We start from the raw sequence: 15,254 nt of genomic DNA, 5'->3' as shown, positions 1-15,254 counted from the left end.
CACAGCCCTTAATATAAATCACGATATAAATTTACAATTATGCAACTAATATTACATTATTCTTAAAAAATTAGGTGGTTGGCAAACCTGATACGATTGGCGACCATTCCATATTTTTGACATTCCTAAAAGTCAGGTTAGATATTTAAATTTTAAAAGTGGCCAGAGACAACTTCTCTAAGTTGTCTCTGAAGTGGCATTTGGTGGTGTTCGTTTTCAAAAAGTAAATACTGATTTTGATTTAAATATTTCAAATCTAGAAGAAGATTCATATCTAAAAGTAGTTAATATATAAAAAAATAAACGCTCCCTGGAAACTTATAGACTATTATAAAAAGATGTCATGCTCAGCTGAGGAAATCGAACGAAAACGACAAGAAGCTTTACGAAAATTAGCACAAAAGGGCCTAAGCCCTCAAAAATCATTTGAAAACGGTCAGAATGTGTCGTCAAGTTCTAAAAGTGTTTCTAGTCCTACGTTTTCGTCTGTGTTTAGGACATCTTCGCCAAAGTTTGTTAATAAGTTTGTGGATCATTCGAAGAAGCCTTACGAGCGAATCAGTGCAAATACAAACAGTAAACAAACGATAGATTTTTACGGACCTAATAAAGTTATAACTCTGTCATTTGTGTTAATAAGTAGTGAAAGGTTTAATGTTGCCATGTCAAGTTATAGTGATGCGGTGATAAACTTGTTTAAACAGATTCCAACCAGGAATTATGGTACATGACGTAATTATTTGACTGTATTTCTGTTAATTAAGCATTTGTGTTTATTGTAGATTCACAGACTCGCCTGTGGTCTTTTCATATTACAGAATACAACCTAGTCGTTTCAAAGTTATCGACTTTAAAATCCCAGAACGTAAAGCTAGAAAAATTACCCCCGTTTGTAATAAATTGTCTACAGAAACCTATCCCCAGCTGTGATATAGATTTAAATCGATTAGACACAGAGTTAAGTCAAACGTTATTACCTTTTCAATTAGAAGGATTGAGGTGAGTTTCTTTTTGTTTATAGCAATATTAAAATATTGAAAATACTATTGTTTGTAGGTATGGAGTTGAAAGAAATGGTAGGTGCCTTATTGCCGACGATATGGGTCTTGGGAAAACATTTCAAGCCCTAGCAGTTATGAATTATTATCAAAGTGATTGGCCTTTGCTGATTGTAACAACAGCTTCAATGAAGTAAGTAATGTTAAGTTTAAATTTAATATTAGCGTAGAATATTAGATATAAATATCTAAAAATAATACTACACTGTCTGCAATGCTTCTACAGGTTTTATACATAAATAAGAGTATTATTAATTTGTAGAAATAAACTGCTTGCTGTTGCACTGCTAGCTATTTGGTGTTACAAGCTTTAACAGTTTCTGAAACATATTTATAAAAATATTTTTTTTTGTATAAATCTGATTAGATACTAAATTATCTCCTTTTTTATTTTTATTATGAAAGAACTTGTTTTATTCTTTTTATATACAGGGGGATCCACTGTTCTGAATAGTTCCATATCATGGTTTCTATTTAAGATTTTTATATCATTTTTTTTTTGTAAAATATGCAAGCAATAGTATCCCATATTTTAAAAATATTTAGAGATATACAGGGGGATTTAAATATATTCTAGGTTTAGAATTTAAATAAAACTGATACAATGGATCACCAATGGTGTTACAGGGTGATCCATTGTTTCAAAAAGTTCCACGTCAGGGTTCCTATTTGAAATTTTCATCCCGTTTTTTTTTGTAAAATGTGCAAGCAATAGTATCACATAATTTAAAGATATTTTTGTAGTAATACAGGGTGTTCCTTAATGAAATGGCGATATTTAAGGGAGCGATTCTTGGACTTATTGTAAGAAAAAAACTTTATAATACGATAGTATGTCATAAACATCTTTACTTTTGAGAAACAGAGGGTGGTAAAATTTTCTACAATTTTTTTTTCCATATTAACTCTTGTGTTATTATAGATATTTTTATGAAATTTTACTCTCAGATTTTCAAAATGATGTTTATTTTAAGAGAAGCCAATGGCGTACCATTTTTTCTCCAAAAATATTGAATATAAAATCTGTCTTAACAAGTTTTATGTCAATTTTTACTAAACGAGGTCTAGAGATTGTCCTCGGCAAAATTATTATTGATTGTCATTCTCCAGTTATCATTGACGCCGTTTTTTCGATCATACGGTATATTCTTGCATTATTTCTGTTATTAAAAGGAATGCATGTTCATATCAAATAAACTTTTACGTGATTAAGCTTGACCGGCACAGCGTTGCCCACTTTTACATAATTTCTTTTAATCAAAATATTTAAAGAAACTAAAATAAATTAATTATAAATATGTATATACACTGTTATTATTTATATATATATAATCAAAAACCTTTCTACCCGAACTTCTTGAATATAGGCAAAACAATTCCCAATTCCCAGTCTCGGGGTACCTCCTCTTCATTTATAATTTCATTGAGCAAATCAGCGAAAACAGTGACAGCACTTTCTCCTAAATTCTTCAACATTTCTCCTGTTTTATTGTCATGACCCCCAGCTTTCCCCTTCTTCAGTATTTTTATGGCTTCGATTACTTCCGTTTTGTCAATTTTTCTATACGCCGTTGTGTTAATATTACTTGCTAATTTATTTTCTTGCGAGTTAGTAATAACATCATCTGTGCATAATTGTGCAAGTTATTATTTACATCAACAAAACTCACCTTGTTAACAGCACTTAAGGGACATAAAACGCTATTAACTACCGCTTTCCTGTTCTAAATATTCTAATCAAATTGCGATGATTTTTTTACGACAATTAAGCTATAATCTTGTACACTTCGCACTAAAAGTGGTTCTAAAAAGAACAATGTTCGACTGCAAGGCCTGCTAGAAAACATTTTTAAGCTTAAAGTATCACAACACTATTTATTCAAACCAAAAACTCGTAATACAAAACTAAAATGTCAAAACGAATGATATTGTCAGGAAATAAATAAATAAATGCGGCAACTTGACATTTTTTACAGCAGAGCTATCACCTGAATTCCCAGCGGGAAATTTAAATTCCAGTTAGTCAGCCCGGCTCCGAATATGTCCATAGTTGGCAACAATGAATTTAAAAATCGCGCCCTCGATTACGCCACTAAAATTTTAATTGGTATCGAATATATGTTAATAGTTTTTGGGACTCTTTTATTCAATATAAACAAATCTGTTCATTTTTAGGCATGTCTGGGAAGAAACCATAGTCAAATACCTCCCATCTATATCAATAATGCAAGTCCAGTACATGACTTCGGGCAAAGACTATATCGGCGGGTCCAAAGTCATAATCGTCAGTCACGATTTGATGTCCAGATGTTGCGAGAAACTCTTAGAAAGAAACTTCGGTTGTATCATTATCGATGAGTCACATACAATGAAAAACTTCAAAGCGAAAATAACCCAAGCCGCTACCAAGCTGTCTAAAAACGCCAAAAGAGTGGTTTTGTTGAGCGGAACCCCAGCTCTATCACGTCCTAGCGAACTCTATTCTCAATTGAGCCTCATTGACGAGCGATTTTTCGGGAACTTTATAGAATACGCAAGAAGGTACTGCAACTTACAGAAAACGAACTTTGGCTTGGATTCCTCGGGGTACTCCAACTTACAAGAGCTGGAAATCGTTCTACATAGAAAATTCATGATAAGGAGGACGAAAGAAGATGTTATGAAATGCATGCCGAAGAAAACCCAGGAAATAATTAGGTTAGATGTGAATTTGCAGAATTTTAGCCAGGAAGACAGGGAGACTTTGCGGATTTTGGAACAGAAATATGCGGACACTAAGAAATCGAGGGATAAACATAGTCTATTGTTGACGTTCTTTTCGGAAACTGCCAAGATTAAAATACCTTCTGTTTGGTAAGTTAAATTTTTAAAAAAAGTAACTTTAGAGGTGTTTTATAACAGTTTATTGTTTAATCTTGTAATGTTGCCATATTTCACAGGGATATAGGTTGAAAATATTGAATAAAGACTAAGGACCATTGGTAGGGTAGATAAAAAAAATTGGGTATATTAAACCGTGCTGGCAACTGTTACTTTTGGGTCGGTAATTAAATGTGTGGAAGTAAATCGCATAGGGATCTTATTAAGTCGGAGTGAGAGAAATGCGACGGTGTGCTGTTGCGTTGTTGCCGGTACGCCTTTCCCTATCAAGTAAAGTAAAATCACGATCACAAACCGCGTATTATTAAGACTTTTTTCTAAAAGGTCACTAGATAAAATAATTAGATATTTTTCTGAGCATCTGAAATGGAATTATAAGGATATCATTAGGGTGTCCATTTATTTTATAACGAGAAAACGATCGATTTTTGAAATCAGAGTTCTAATAGCGCGACCACTATCGAACACCCACTCGATTCCACTTATTTTTACCAAAAATGCAACTGTTTGTTTCTAGCTTGCACTTTTTGCAAAATTTTCAAGCTATAGGGAAAATTACAACGACTCGTTAATAAATAAACAAATTAAGTATCACGGGACATAATTAAATCGTGAAGCTGAACGCATGATGTACACCTTTCCCTAGAACTCTTTAAGTACTGACAGAGGTACTGATTGGGTCAACTCAACCAGTCGACTGCGATAAATCTGTTATCCCTTTCCACGTCTCTTAGCAATGTGCGCAGTTTCTCGGTTTATTTCATACGTTTGGCAACGTGTTTACTCTTCCTTCTTTGTTCATTACATTATAAACGCATTGTACTCTTCTTACATACGGAAATCTCGACCCAAGACTAACCTTTGAGTAACTTTTTTGTAAAGACAATCCGGTTATGTCTTTACAAGAGGAAAAAACTTCTTTATTATTGACATTTTGAGAAAATGCATTCTTCATAAAAAAATTTGCTTGTTCTAAAATGGTTAATCCCGTTTATACTTTCTAAAATTTCTATACCGTTTTAGAGATAATAAAACAAATATGAAAATATTCCAAGTCCCAAAAAGTAAGTAAGTTTTTGGCGATTGTTAATGTGTCACATTTTGCGATAACTATTCATAGCATGGAATTAAATTTAAGGTAATGTGGTAATAACTTAATGATTTAAATAGTTACCCTTAATTATATTACCAAATATAATTCGAAATTATATTACCAAAGAAACGCGTTTTTATTTTTAGGACTTAGAAAATATTCAACTACCGAGTGCGTCTCAAAAGTGGCTCATCGCCTATAACTTTTTTATTTTTTCAGATAAAAAAACGAGATTTGGTATGTTAGTATATGGCATGAATTAGGATTGATTGACGTATTCAGTTGTTTTTTGTCACTTCCTGTTTCACCGGAAATGACTACAACTTTTGATTTTTAAACCACACCTTCGGTATTTTTTTTACTTTATTCGATAGAAAATGACACTCTGAATTAGAGGTGGGAATTCTAGTTCCTTAGTTCTAGTTCCTCCAGAGGAATAGTTCCTTGTACTAGGTCTTTAGTTCACAATAGTTCCCGACTAACATTGGCATAATTGAGCATTGAGTTGCTTGCTAATGGGGTTCGTTGCCAGTCAGAACTATTCACAGTATGATCTATACAATTTTTATAATGTACGAAATATAACGAAACGTGTAATTGTGTATGTTAAAAAAATATAGGTAAGTTTTATTGCAGATAAAAAAAAATAAAAAAGAAACTCAAATCAGAGTTTAAAAAACTATATAAACTATATATATCACAAATCAATTGGAGCAAATATTACGAAAAATTGCATTTTTCCTCACTTCAAGCTTTTTCTTTTTGTCTAAAAATTCAGAATATCTACTTCGTTTTATAAGATATTTCTTAATTTTAGGGATCTAAAGTGAACAATCAAATAAAATAAATTCACATAAAATATTTAAAGAACAAACTAAAAATCAAAAACAGTATCCATGACAATTTTCTGTGGCAATTACGCCGGCTGTGGCAATAGACAAGACCGAATCCATCGTCGTCGCCTTGTATTATATCTCAGATCTGCCGACTGAATAGATTCCCGTGAACTAGTCTTTTAATTAGTTCCTCTAGGTCCGGATCCGATAACATACGGCTGGCACTCCCCACGCCTGCCTAATATCAAACGCGCTCGCCGATCCGTACGTAAACTAGTCTTTTATTTAGTTCCTCTAGTTCCTTTAGGTCCGGATCCGATAACATACGGCTGGCACTCTCCGCTTCTGCCTAGCATCGATCGCGCTAGCCGATCCGTACGTAAACTAGTCTTTTATTTAGTTCCTCTAGGTCCGAATCCGATAACATACGGCTGGCACTCCCCATTCCTGCCTAGCATCGAGCTACGCGCGCTGGCCGATCCGTCGCCGTCGCATATTATTATACAGGGTGTCCCAGAAATGAGTGCAGATATTTTAAGGGGTGGTAGATCTGGTCAAAATAAACATATTTTCTCTTTACCATTTTTAAAATAAATTGAAAATAACCGAGTTATTTAACTTTGAAAATTTAAAAAAATAATCGCAACATTTTGAGAACCGCCGGCAGATATCGCCAACTACATCCAATTACCCGGATCAAGCCCGGATTTCAGTTAATTCGACGCACTGTGTTGCCATAGGGACAAGAAAGTATATGTTAAAAGTAAGTCATAAAATCACAACACCTGAGGAGTTTGCAGAGATGCATTACATTTTAAGATTGTGATATTATTACATAAAATAAATTAAAAGTTAAATGTTTAATAATGTGTTAAAAAATGTGTTAAAGAAGTTAAATTAAAAAACTTACCCAACATTAAAAAAGATACTTATGATAGATCGATGTAACTGTGGCAGTTCTCTTTTTCGATATACACTTAACTAAAATACACTTCACTGTGCTGCTTTACTTGTACATGCTATTATAATAACTACTAAAATAACAGTCCCCATTTTTAACACATTATTTTCATATAGGCCTCATCACAATTTGAACCACTGATTTGAAAATCATTGATTCAAAAACACCTTGAAAAGCACACATTACTTTGAATACCTTTCTGAATGAATAAATAAATGTTAAGAATTATTGTCTTTTACTGCCACTTTCCGATCTACTTTCAATATAAGAAAATACATGTTTCACTCAACAATTTTAAATACGTATTTTGTTTTTTCGCTATTTTTTCTATGTATTTCAACAATTCCATCGACAGCCCAAACGTCACGTCGGCCAAGAGAGCCGCGCATTAGTGGTAACTGCTCCTTTGTCGCGCCGCCGTGTCGAGCTTGCGTCATGCGAGGTTGCCGTAGTTTCAACAATTCAAGACACTCGAAGCAATCAAATTCTTATTAAATTTTAAAAATAAAACAGAAAAACATGAAAGGAAACAAACAAAACACAAATGAATTGGTTATTGATAAGGTCACAAAAAAAATTTCTAAAATGTTTATCGTAATTCAGAATTCAATACATCGAAAACAGCCCGACGAATAACCAATTCATTTTTATTTTGTTTATTTTCTTTCATGTTTCTCTGTTTTATTTTTAAAATTTAATACGAATTTGATTGCTTTGAATGTTCGCTTAACATCGTCGTCTGACGCAAGCCCGCCACGACGGCGCGGCGACCGGCGACTCAAAGGACCAGTTTACACGCGGCAGTTCTTGGCTGATGGTAAGGCTGTCGATGGAATTGTCGAAATACATCGAAAAAATAACGAAAAAACAAAATACGTTGTCAATAATTGTTGAGTGAAACATGTATTTTCTTAGATTGAAAATAGTTCGTAAAGTGGCGATAAGAGACAATAATTCTCAACATTTATTCATTCCGTAAGGTATTCAAAGTAATGTGCGCTTTTCAAGGTGTTTTGTAAAACAGTGGTTCAAATAAAACAGAGAAACATGAAAGAAAACAAACAAAACAAAAATGAATCGATTATTCGTTGGGCTGTTTTCTAAATTTCTTGAATTAAATTCTAAATTACGATAAACATTTTAGGAATTTCTTTTTGTGACCTGATTGTGAATAATATGAATCATTTTATTAAATTTATTCCAAAATAAAGTTATTTTGCAGCATAACAAAGATTTTCGTAAACGTCATAGACGTAATGTTTTAGTTAATTTTCGGTGGTTTTTGTTAAGTTTTCATTGATAGGGTAATTACTAAAAATAATTAATGTGTTTTTTTTCTATAATTATTAATAATGAGCACTGATAAAAGATTAAATTTAACATTCCTAATTTTTTGAGTAGACATTTATCTATGAATTTATAAATGTAGAACTATGTTCCGCCGAACTATGTAGAATGTGGATAACATAGGAGGTTGCAACACTGCAAGGTTTAGATACACCGTAGGGAAATCTTAGGTGAATAAACAAGTGGCACTAAAAAGTTTTTTCAAATTTCCCGGAAAATGTCAAGAAAAATTTTAAATTTTCAACATTTTTTTTTCGCAAAAAAAACCTCATAGGCGTGTTTCTGGGGTTGAACTATACTACCAGTTAAAATATTTGCACTTATTTCTAGGACACCCTGTATATCAGTCACAGTCTCGAACCCGGAATAGGTCCTGAGGAACTAGTTCCTTTCATTCCGGGGTCGGAATAGTTCGTTGGAACTAGTTCGTTCACGAACTACATACCTCTACTCTGAATAGAATGATATGTCATATGTCAACTTTGACATTTTCGCATATGGTTTATTTGAAATTGTAACATGTGGTTCATAACGACAATTTGACTCTAAATACTAAGTGTGTGGTATCAAATTATTCGTAAAAAATGCTTTTTCCAAATATGCTAATGAACCACCCTTGTTCCATTTGAAAAAATTGAGATATGATCAAAAATACGATTTGGGCATCTTTTAACCGGCCAGGACAAGAAACGAAAAACATTAGACGATCAAATCTATTTTTCGAAGGCTCCTTTGCTATTATATATCTTTGCTATTTTAAAATCAAAAATTGTAGTCGTTTCCGGCGAAACAGAAAGTGACCAAAAACAAATTAATACGTCAATCAATCTTAATTGATGTCATACACTAACATGCCGAATCTCGTTTTTTTATCTGAAAAAAAGTTACAGGGGTAAGCGACTTTTGAGACGCACCCTGTATAGTATATAACCATAAAAACTCAAAAAAAGATCAAATTTTCAAAAAAATTGCGAAAAAAGACATGTTTCTGGGGTCGAGTTATACTACCCCTAAAAATATTTGCACTTATTTAAGACTCACCCTGTATAAAATAACCGTCACTATTAGGCTAGAATACTATTAGACTCATTCCTTAATCTTTTCATTCAATGATACGGCCATATTAACGTTAAATGTTCTATTTTCCAGTTCATACATTCATAGTGTCCTGGAACAGAAAACCAAATTCCTAGTTTTCGCGCACCATCAAATCATGCTGAATGCGATTGAAGATATGTTGCAAAGACAAGCATTAAAGTACATCAGAATCGATGGGAACACGACGGGAGATCAGAGGAAGTATTTTGTCGACAAATTTCAGACAGATGACAGCTTTGTCTGTGCTCTCTTGTCTATCACCGCCGCTAATGCCGGTATAACTTTGACAGCGGCGCAAATGGTCATTTTTGCTGAACTGCATTGGAATCCTAGTGTAAGTAGTGTGTTTAAATATTACAGTTGAGGGTTGGAACCTTTGGTGTTACACAGCAAAATAAACCACTAAGTTAAATAATCGTTTTCCTTCCATTAAATTTACACATGAAATTGAGAACAACGACAGATTACCATTTCTAGATGTATTAGTTATTAGAAATACCAATAATTGCCTGGAATTTGATATCTATAGGAAAAATACCACTACACGCAGATATATTCCTAATGAATCATATCATAGTATTGAACATAAAATGGCTAGCAAATAAATTTCTTAGTTCATAGATTACTTAGTTTTCCACTTTCCAACAAAAGATATGAAATAGAAAGAGATTACATTAGGAATGTAGCTGAGTGTAATGGATATTCTCCTTCACTAGTTGATAAAATAATTAGAAAACGTAGGTATAGGTTAATGATTTCTGAAAATTCGACTTTTCAAGTGGAGAAAGATACGTCAAAATATTTTTCAATACCGTTTGATAGACAGTTATCCCGTGGTCTAAAAGGAATTTTTAAGAATGTCAATTATAAACTTGTGTATAGTGCTAATAATAAATTACAACAATTATTAGGTAATCCAAAGGTAAACCTCTACTGGAAAGGTCGGGTATTTATGAAATTTCTTGTAAAGATTGTAATCAGAAATATGTTGGGCAAACTAGAAGATCAATATTAACTAGATTTAAAGAACATTTAGCTCAGATAAGATATGGTAGACCGGATAAATATTGCGTTGCCGAACATATTGTTGATAAAGAACATTGTATAGATCTTAATAACTTGAAATTAATTAAACAAGTTTCAAATTACAGGCAATTAGATGCATATGAAAGCATCAAAATTAATAAATGTAAAGATAGTATGAACAGAGACAACGGTCCAATTCCTTCAAGTTCTTTGTTCCTACTACTCTAGTGGCGGAAATCTAACTGTTACGTTCGGTGGGTTCTGACTCGGTTGGCTAGATCTTGCCACGCTCACTCTGTGACCACTGAGCGAGTATATAAACGCTCCAATTGTAGATTGTATTTTAGTTTATAATCATCTGATGATGATGCTAACATGGTTAGCGAAACGCGCGTCCAGTGTAACAGTAAAAGTGTTTTGGTGTATTTAGTGGTTTATTTTGCTGTTTAAATATTATTGAATTTTTGAATAAAAAGTTTTGGAATGAAAAATCATGTGTCAAATGCCATGGTGTCATTTTAAAATTACCTGTTTTGACTAAAAAATTACCTGTCTTTGAATAAAAAAATAAGGGTGGAATATAATGCTATTCATGTGTTGATGTATTAGATATGGAACTGACATTACGTACTCTGATTTTTGACAGTTCTGTTTGACGTTTGAATTTGATTTGAAATTTTGTAGATTTGTTTGGTCTTTTCTGATCATATTTTATGTTATATATTATTTATTCTACAAATGGTATTGTTTAGAGGCAGTAAATCTATATTTGATATCAATTAAACTTTTAGTTACGTAATCGAGGGCGCGGGTTTTTTAAATTCATTGTTGCCAACCATGAACATATTCGGTGCCTTGTTGAAAAACTGGAATTTAAATTTCTCGCTGGGGATTCAGGTGGTAGCTCTGCTGTAAAAAATGTCAGGTTGTCACATTTATTTATTTATTTCCTGACAATGTCATTCGTTTTGACACTTTAGTTTTGTATTAGGAGTTTTTGGTTTAAATAAATTGTGTTGTGATTCTTTAAGCTTAAAAATGTTTATTAGCAGACCTTGCAATCGAACATTTGTTCTTTTTAGAACCTCTTTTAGTGCAAAGTGTACAAGATAGTTTAATAGCCGCAAAAAAACTTATCCCAACTTTATTAGAATATTTTGAACGGGAAATCTGTAGTAATGGCCCTTTATGTCTTTTAAGTGCTGTTAAGAAGGTGAGTTTTGTTGATGTAAATAGTAACTGTTTATATGAATATAATTAATATATTTTTGTTTCCTAAAATATTTTGATTAAAAGAAAATAAATAAAAGTGGGCAACGCTGTGCCGGACAAGCTTAATCACGTGACTAAAAGTTTATTTGGTATGAACTGTAGATGGAGATTGTGTTAACTATCAACTTAAATTAACAGTGACATTATTGATAATTCCAGAGAAAAGACTATAAAATACCGTATGATCGAATAACAACGGCGTTGGCGATGGCTATGAATTGAAGATTGCTGTCATTTTATATGGGAAATGTCATCGTTCGTCATTTCCAAGCCAACTGGACGCCATTATTTTTTTCGATCATACGGTAGTTAGTTGTACAGCGTGCGGTAGATCTCGGTCAAAAGTCGGGATAAATAAGGGTATAATTTTAATTTTTAAGTAATGTTACGCGTAGTAAACCAATCAGTTATGAAATTCACTTAGAATAGCTAATTATGGTAATCACAAAACAACTTTCGATGCACGTGATCAACTTTGAGTGACAAGCGATGGCGACAGCGCTGCCAGATTGTGATGGATTTATGAGATGAATCTTAATTTAAAATTGACAAACCATATATTTATTATATAATTTTTTAAAGATTTTTACGTTTTATTTTTAATTTGATAATTAATATTTTAGTAATTAATTGATTAGCATATTTTACTTATTACATATTGGCAAAAACCAGTCCATTATGAAGATTATTCTAAGCGTTATCATAGGTTATTTATTTATTTATTTATTGATGTAAATCTTAAACGCCATAAGTGGTAATAACAAGTAAGAGGATGATATTAATGCACAAAGTAATAATCATAGAATTTAATAAAAACTAATTTTTAAAGTGGTATAATGTGCTTATCAATCAAACTTACTTCTCTGACTGCAGTCAAGGGTAATAAAGGACCTTTATTGTCACGTTCTCGTTCAAATTGTTTATCAGGGAAGCTACAAGCTCTTTGCTTCGACTGTTTAAATGCTTCGGCATATTTTCAACACACAATTTTAAGAAATGCAATACAAAATCTCGAAAATTTAGTTCTTAAAGGAACTGTTTGTGTTTAAAACTGCAGTTTTTAAAAAAAGACTACGAAAATAGGCAAAAAAAAGAGAATTGCTCACAAAGATTCAACATTACATTAGGATAACTGTCAAATAATAAAGGACAACATTGCTGAACACGGCGCAATGTGACCAACATAGTGATAATAAAATTAGGTTTAAACTAATTTTTGCAGCTTTAATCTAAATAAAATATATGTTACAATCATTTGTTCTATAAAGTAAAATGAAGAACTGCTTGGTATCTTAAATTATACAACAAATTTAAAATTTTTTGCCAAAATTTCATTTAGTCAGGTTTATAGACTTTAATGCCAATGTCGATATGATTGATGGCGTGCATCGGAACAGGTTTTGCGATTACAGTATGTATTTTATCTGTTTCCCGCCAAACAACCAACTGTCAACTTTTGTCGTCAATTACTGCGAGTTTGAATTATCATAAGATTTTTTTTTCAGATTTTGAGTCAGGCTGAAGCCAGAGCTCATCGTATTGGTCAAGATAAACCTGTCAGTATCCAATATCTCCTGGCAGATGGCACTGCCGACGATTCAATATGGCCGCTCCTCCAGTCCAAACAACAGATCTTAAATGAAGTGGGCCTGTGTAAATCTTCCTTTGACAATATAAGCGAGAAACCGCAAGAAACCAAACACATTTTTGTTGAATCAAGGAAAAAATCGTTAATAACGAACTTTTTCGATAAAGAACCCAAAAAAGTCGATGATGAAAGGATAGGTGGCAGTAAGATCGGTAGCGATAGCGGTATAAATGACTTTGATGATATATTAAATGATGATTTCGATGATGTTCTTTGTAACATTGATATATGATGATTTTGACTGATTCTTTTGGATATTGTATTATATTATTTATGTGTTTTTTTTGATAGAATTATATATGTATCATATTTTTATTTGAGTATTTTTTATTTCTTATATACCTAATGTCCTTTATGAAGTACATATACAGCGTCGAAGAAGTTTCTGAGGGCTTATGATCAAGAAAAATCACAGATCTTCCTGGGTCTGAGTAAGAACGATCTTCGGATTGTCACGGGGTTTTTAACAGGACACTGTCTCCTCAATGAACACCTCAGTAGATTGAAACTAAGAAGAAACGGCGAATGCAGATTGTGTGGGGAAGATGGGGAAACACCAGTACACCTCATCACTGAGTGCGCCGAGACGACAACCATTCGTGCCATGAATTTTGGTACGACTGATATTGGAGATGGAGAACTACCCTCTATAAAACCGTCCCAGATACTGGCTTTTGTCAAAGCCCTGGGACTGTATGATGAGTTATGATTCAAGAAAGGGGGACACGATGGATCTGTAAGGTTGAAGTGATTAACCCCCCTCCCACTCATTCTAAATTCTAAAATTCTAAATGAAGTACATATACAGCGTGGCGTACTAAAGTTAGAGTTGATGCAATGACTAAAGAATACAAGGACAAATAACACCCAAGACTAAACTGTGACCATTCTTCCAAACAGTGCACATATTTTTCTTAACATAGCCGCTTGAAACGATATTTATATTTTTGATAAATGTTTTGACTACGCCTATGGTGTATGCGATGGTATCGTACTAATTAATTACGAAAAAACATTAAAATATTAACAAAAGGTACCAAACTAGTATCGACGTATAGCACATATCAATGTCAGAATAATAATTATCGAATTCAATAAAAAAAAAACGCTAAAAAGGCGGAGTGGACTGTTTTTTTTCTCTATGAAACGTAACTCCTGGCTCTTTCTTATTATTGCGCCTTTTACACATTTTTTACGAATAATCGATATATTGATATCATACTTGGTATTTTGAGTCAAATTGTCGTTATGAACCGCATGTTACAATTTCAAATAAACCATATGCAAAAATATCAAAAGTTGACATATGATATGCCATTCTATTCAGAGTGTCATTTTCTATCGAACAAAGTAAAAAAATACCCAGGGTGCAATTTAGAAATCAAAAGTTGTAGTCATTTCCGGTGAAACCGGAAGTGACCGAAGGCAATTAAATATGTCAATCAATCCTAATTTATGTCATATACTAACATACCAAATCTCGTTGTTTTATCTGAAAAAAATAAAAAAATTATAGGGGTGAGCCACTTTTGAGGCGCACCCGGTTAAGGAGCTAATTTATTTATATTCCAATCGATTTCAGCACCAGCACCGGCAAAACTGGTGGCGGTTGCATTTGAAAAAAGAAAATAATTAGAAAATTTCTTTCAAAACGCTGGTTTTTTTCGTGATACCCTGTATATTTTCGGGACCCAACGCTACCCTGTATATTTTCATATAAAAAAATTCACTGTCTTTATTTTTATTAGATTCTTTAAAATTTTTACTTAAATAGTAATTTTAAATTAATTTTTACTAACTTTATACTTATTTTTATTTTTTCGTTCTTAATAGGGGATGTGCGCAAGCGCGTTTTGACGTAAGCACCAGAATTCTGTAAATCCATAAAAAAGCAATTTAAAAAACATTAGGAAATTGGTCAGAAAGAAAAGTTCCAATTTTTATATGATTCTACGATTCACCAAACCAAACCAAAATTAAATGATTATATCTCATTTTGCTATTTAATGTTTTCGTCTTCCATCCTTCCCTATTG

At 32.7% G+C, this 15,254-nt stretch overlaps 1 protein-coding gene across 1 annotated transcript; it reads left to right on the top strand.

Annotated features, from left to right (window-relative positions):
* Window positions 1-28: 28 nt before the first annotated feature.
* On the top strand, window positions 29-13,534 carry LOC115883434 (SWI/SNF-related matrix-associated actin-dependent regulator of chromatin subfamily A-like protein 1). Its single transcript, XM_030901795.1, has 6 exons — window positions 29-723; window positions 783-999; window positions 1,057-1,191; window positions 3,234-3,911; window positions 9,325-9,607; window positions 13,077-13,534. Exons 1-6 carry the CDS (start codon window positions 339-341, stop codon window positions 13,449-13,451), a joined length of 2,073 nt encoding a protein of 690 aa, XP_030757655.1. The 5' UTR covers window positions 29-338; the 3' UTR covers window positions 13,452-13,534.
* The last annotated feature ends 1,720 nt before the right edge of the window (window positions 13,535-15,254 follow it).

Source organism: Sitophilus oryzae, unplaced genomic scaffold (genome assembly GCF_002938485.1).
Source record: "Sitophilus oryzae breed Bouriz unplaced genomic scaffold, Soryzae_2.0 scaffold_1902_pilon_pilon, whole genome shotgun sequence".
NCBI lineage: Eukaryota > Metazoa > Arthropoda > Insecta > Coleoptera > Curculionidae > Sitophilus > Sitophilus oryzae.
The sequence above is the reverse complement of the archived record's forward strand: the minus strand, read 5'-3'. Positions and strand labels throughout refer to the sequence as shown.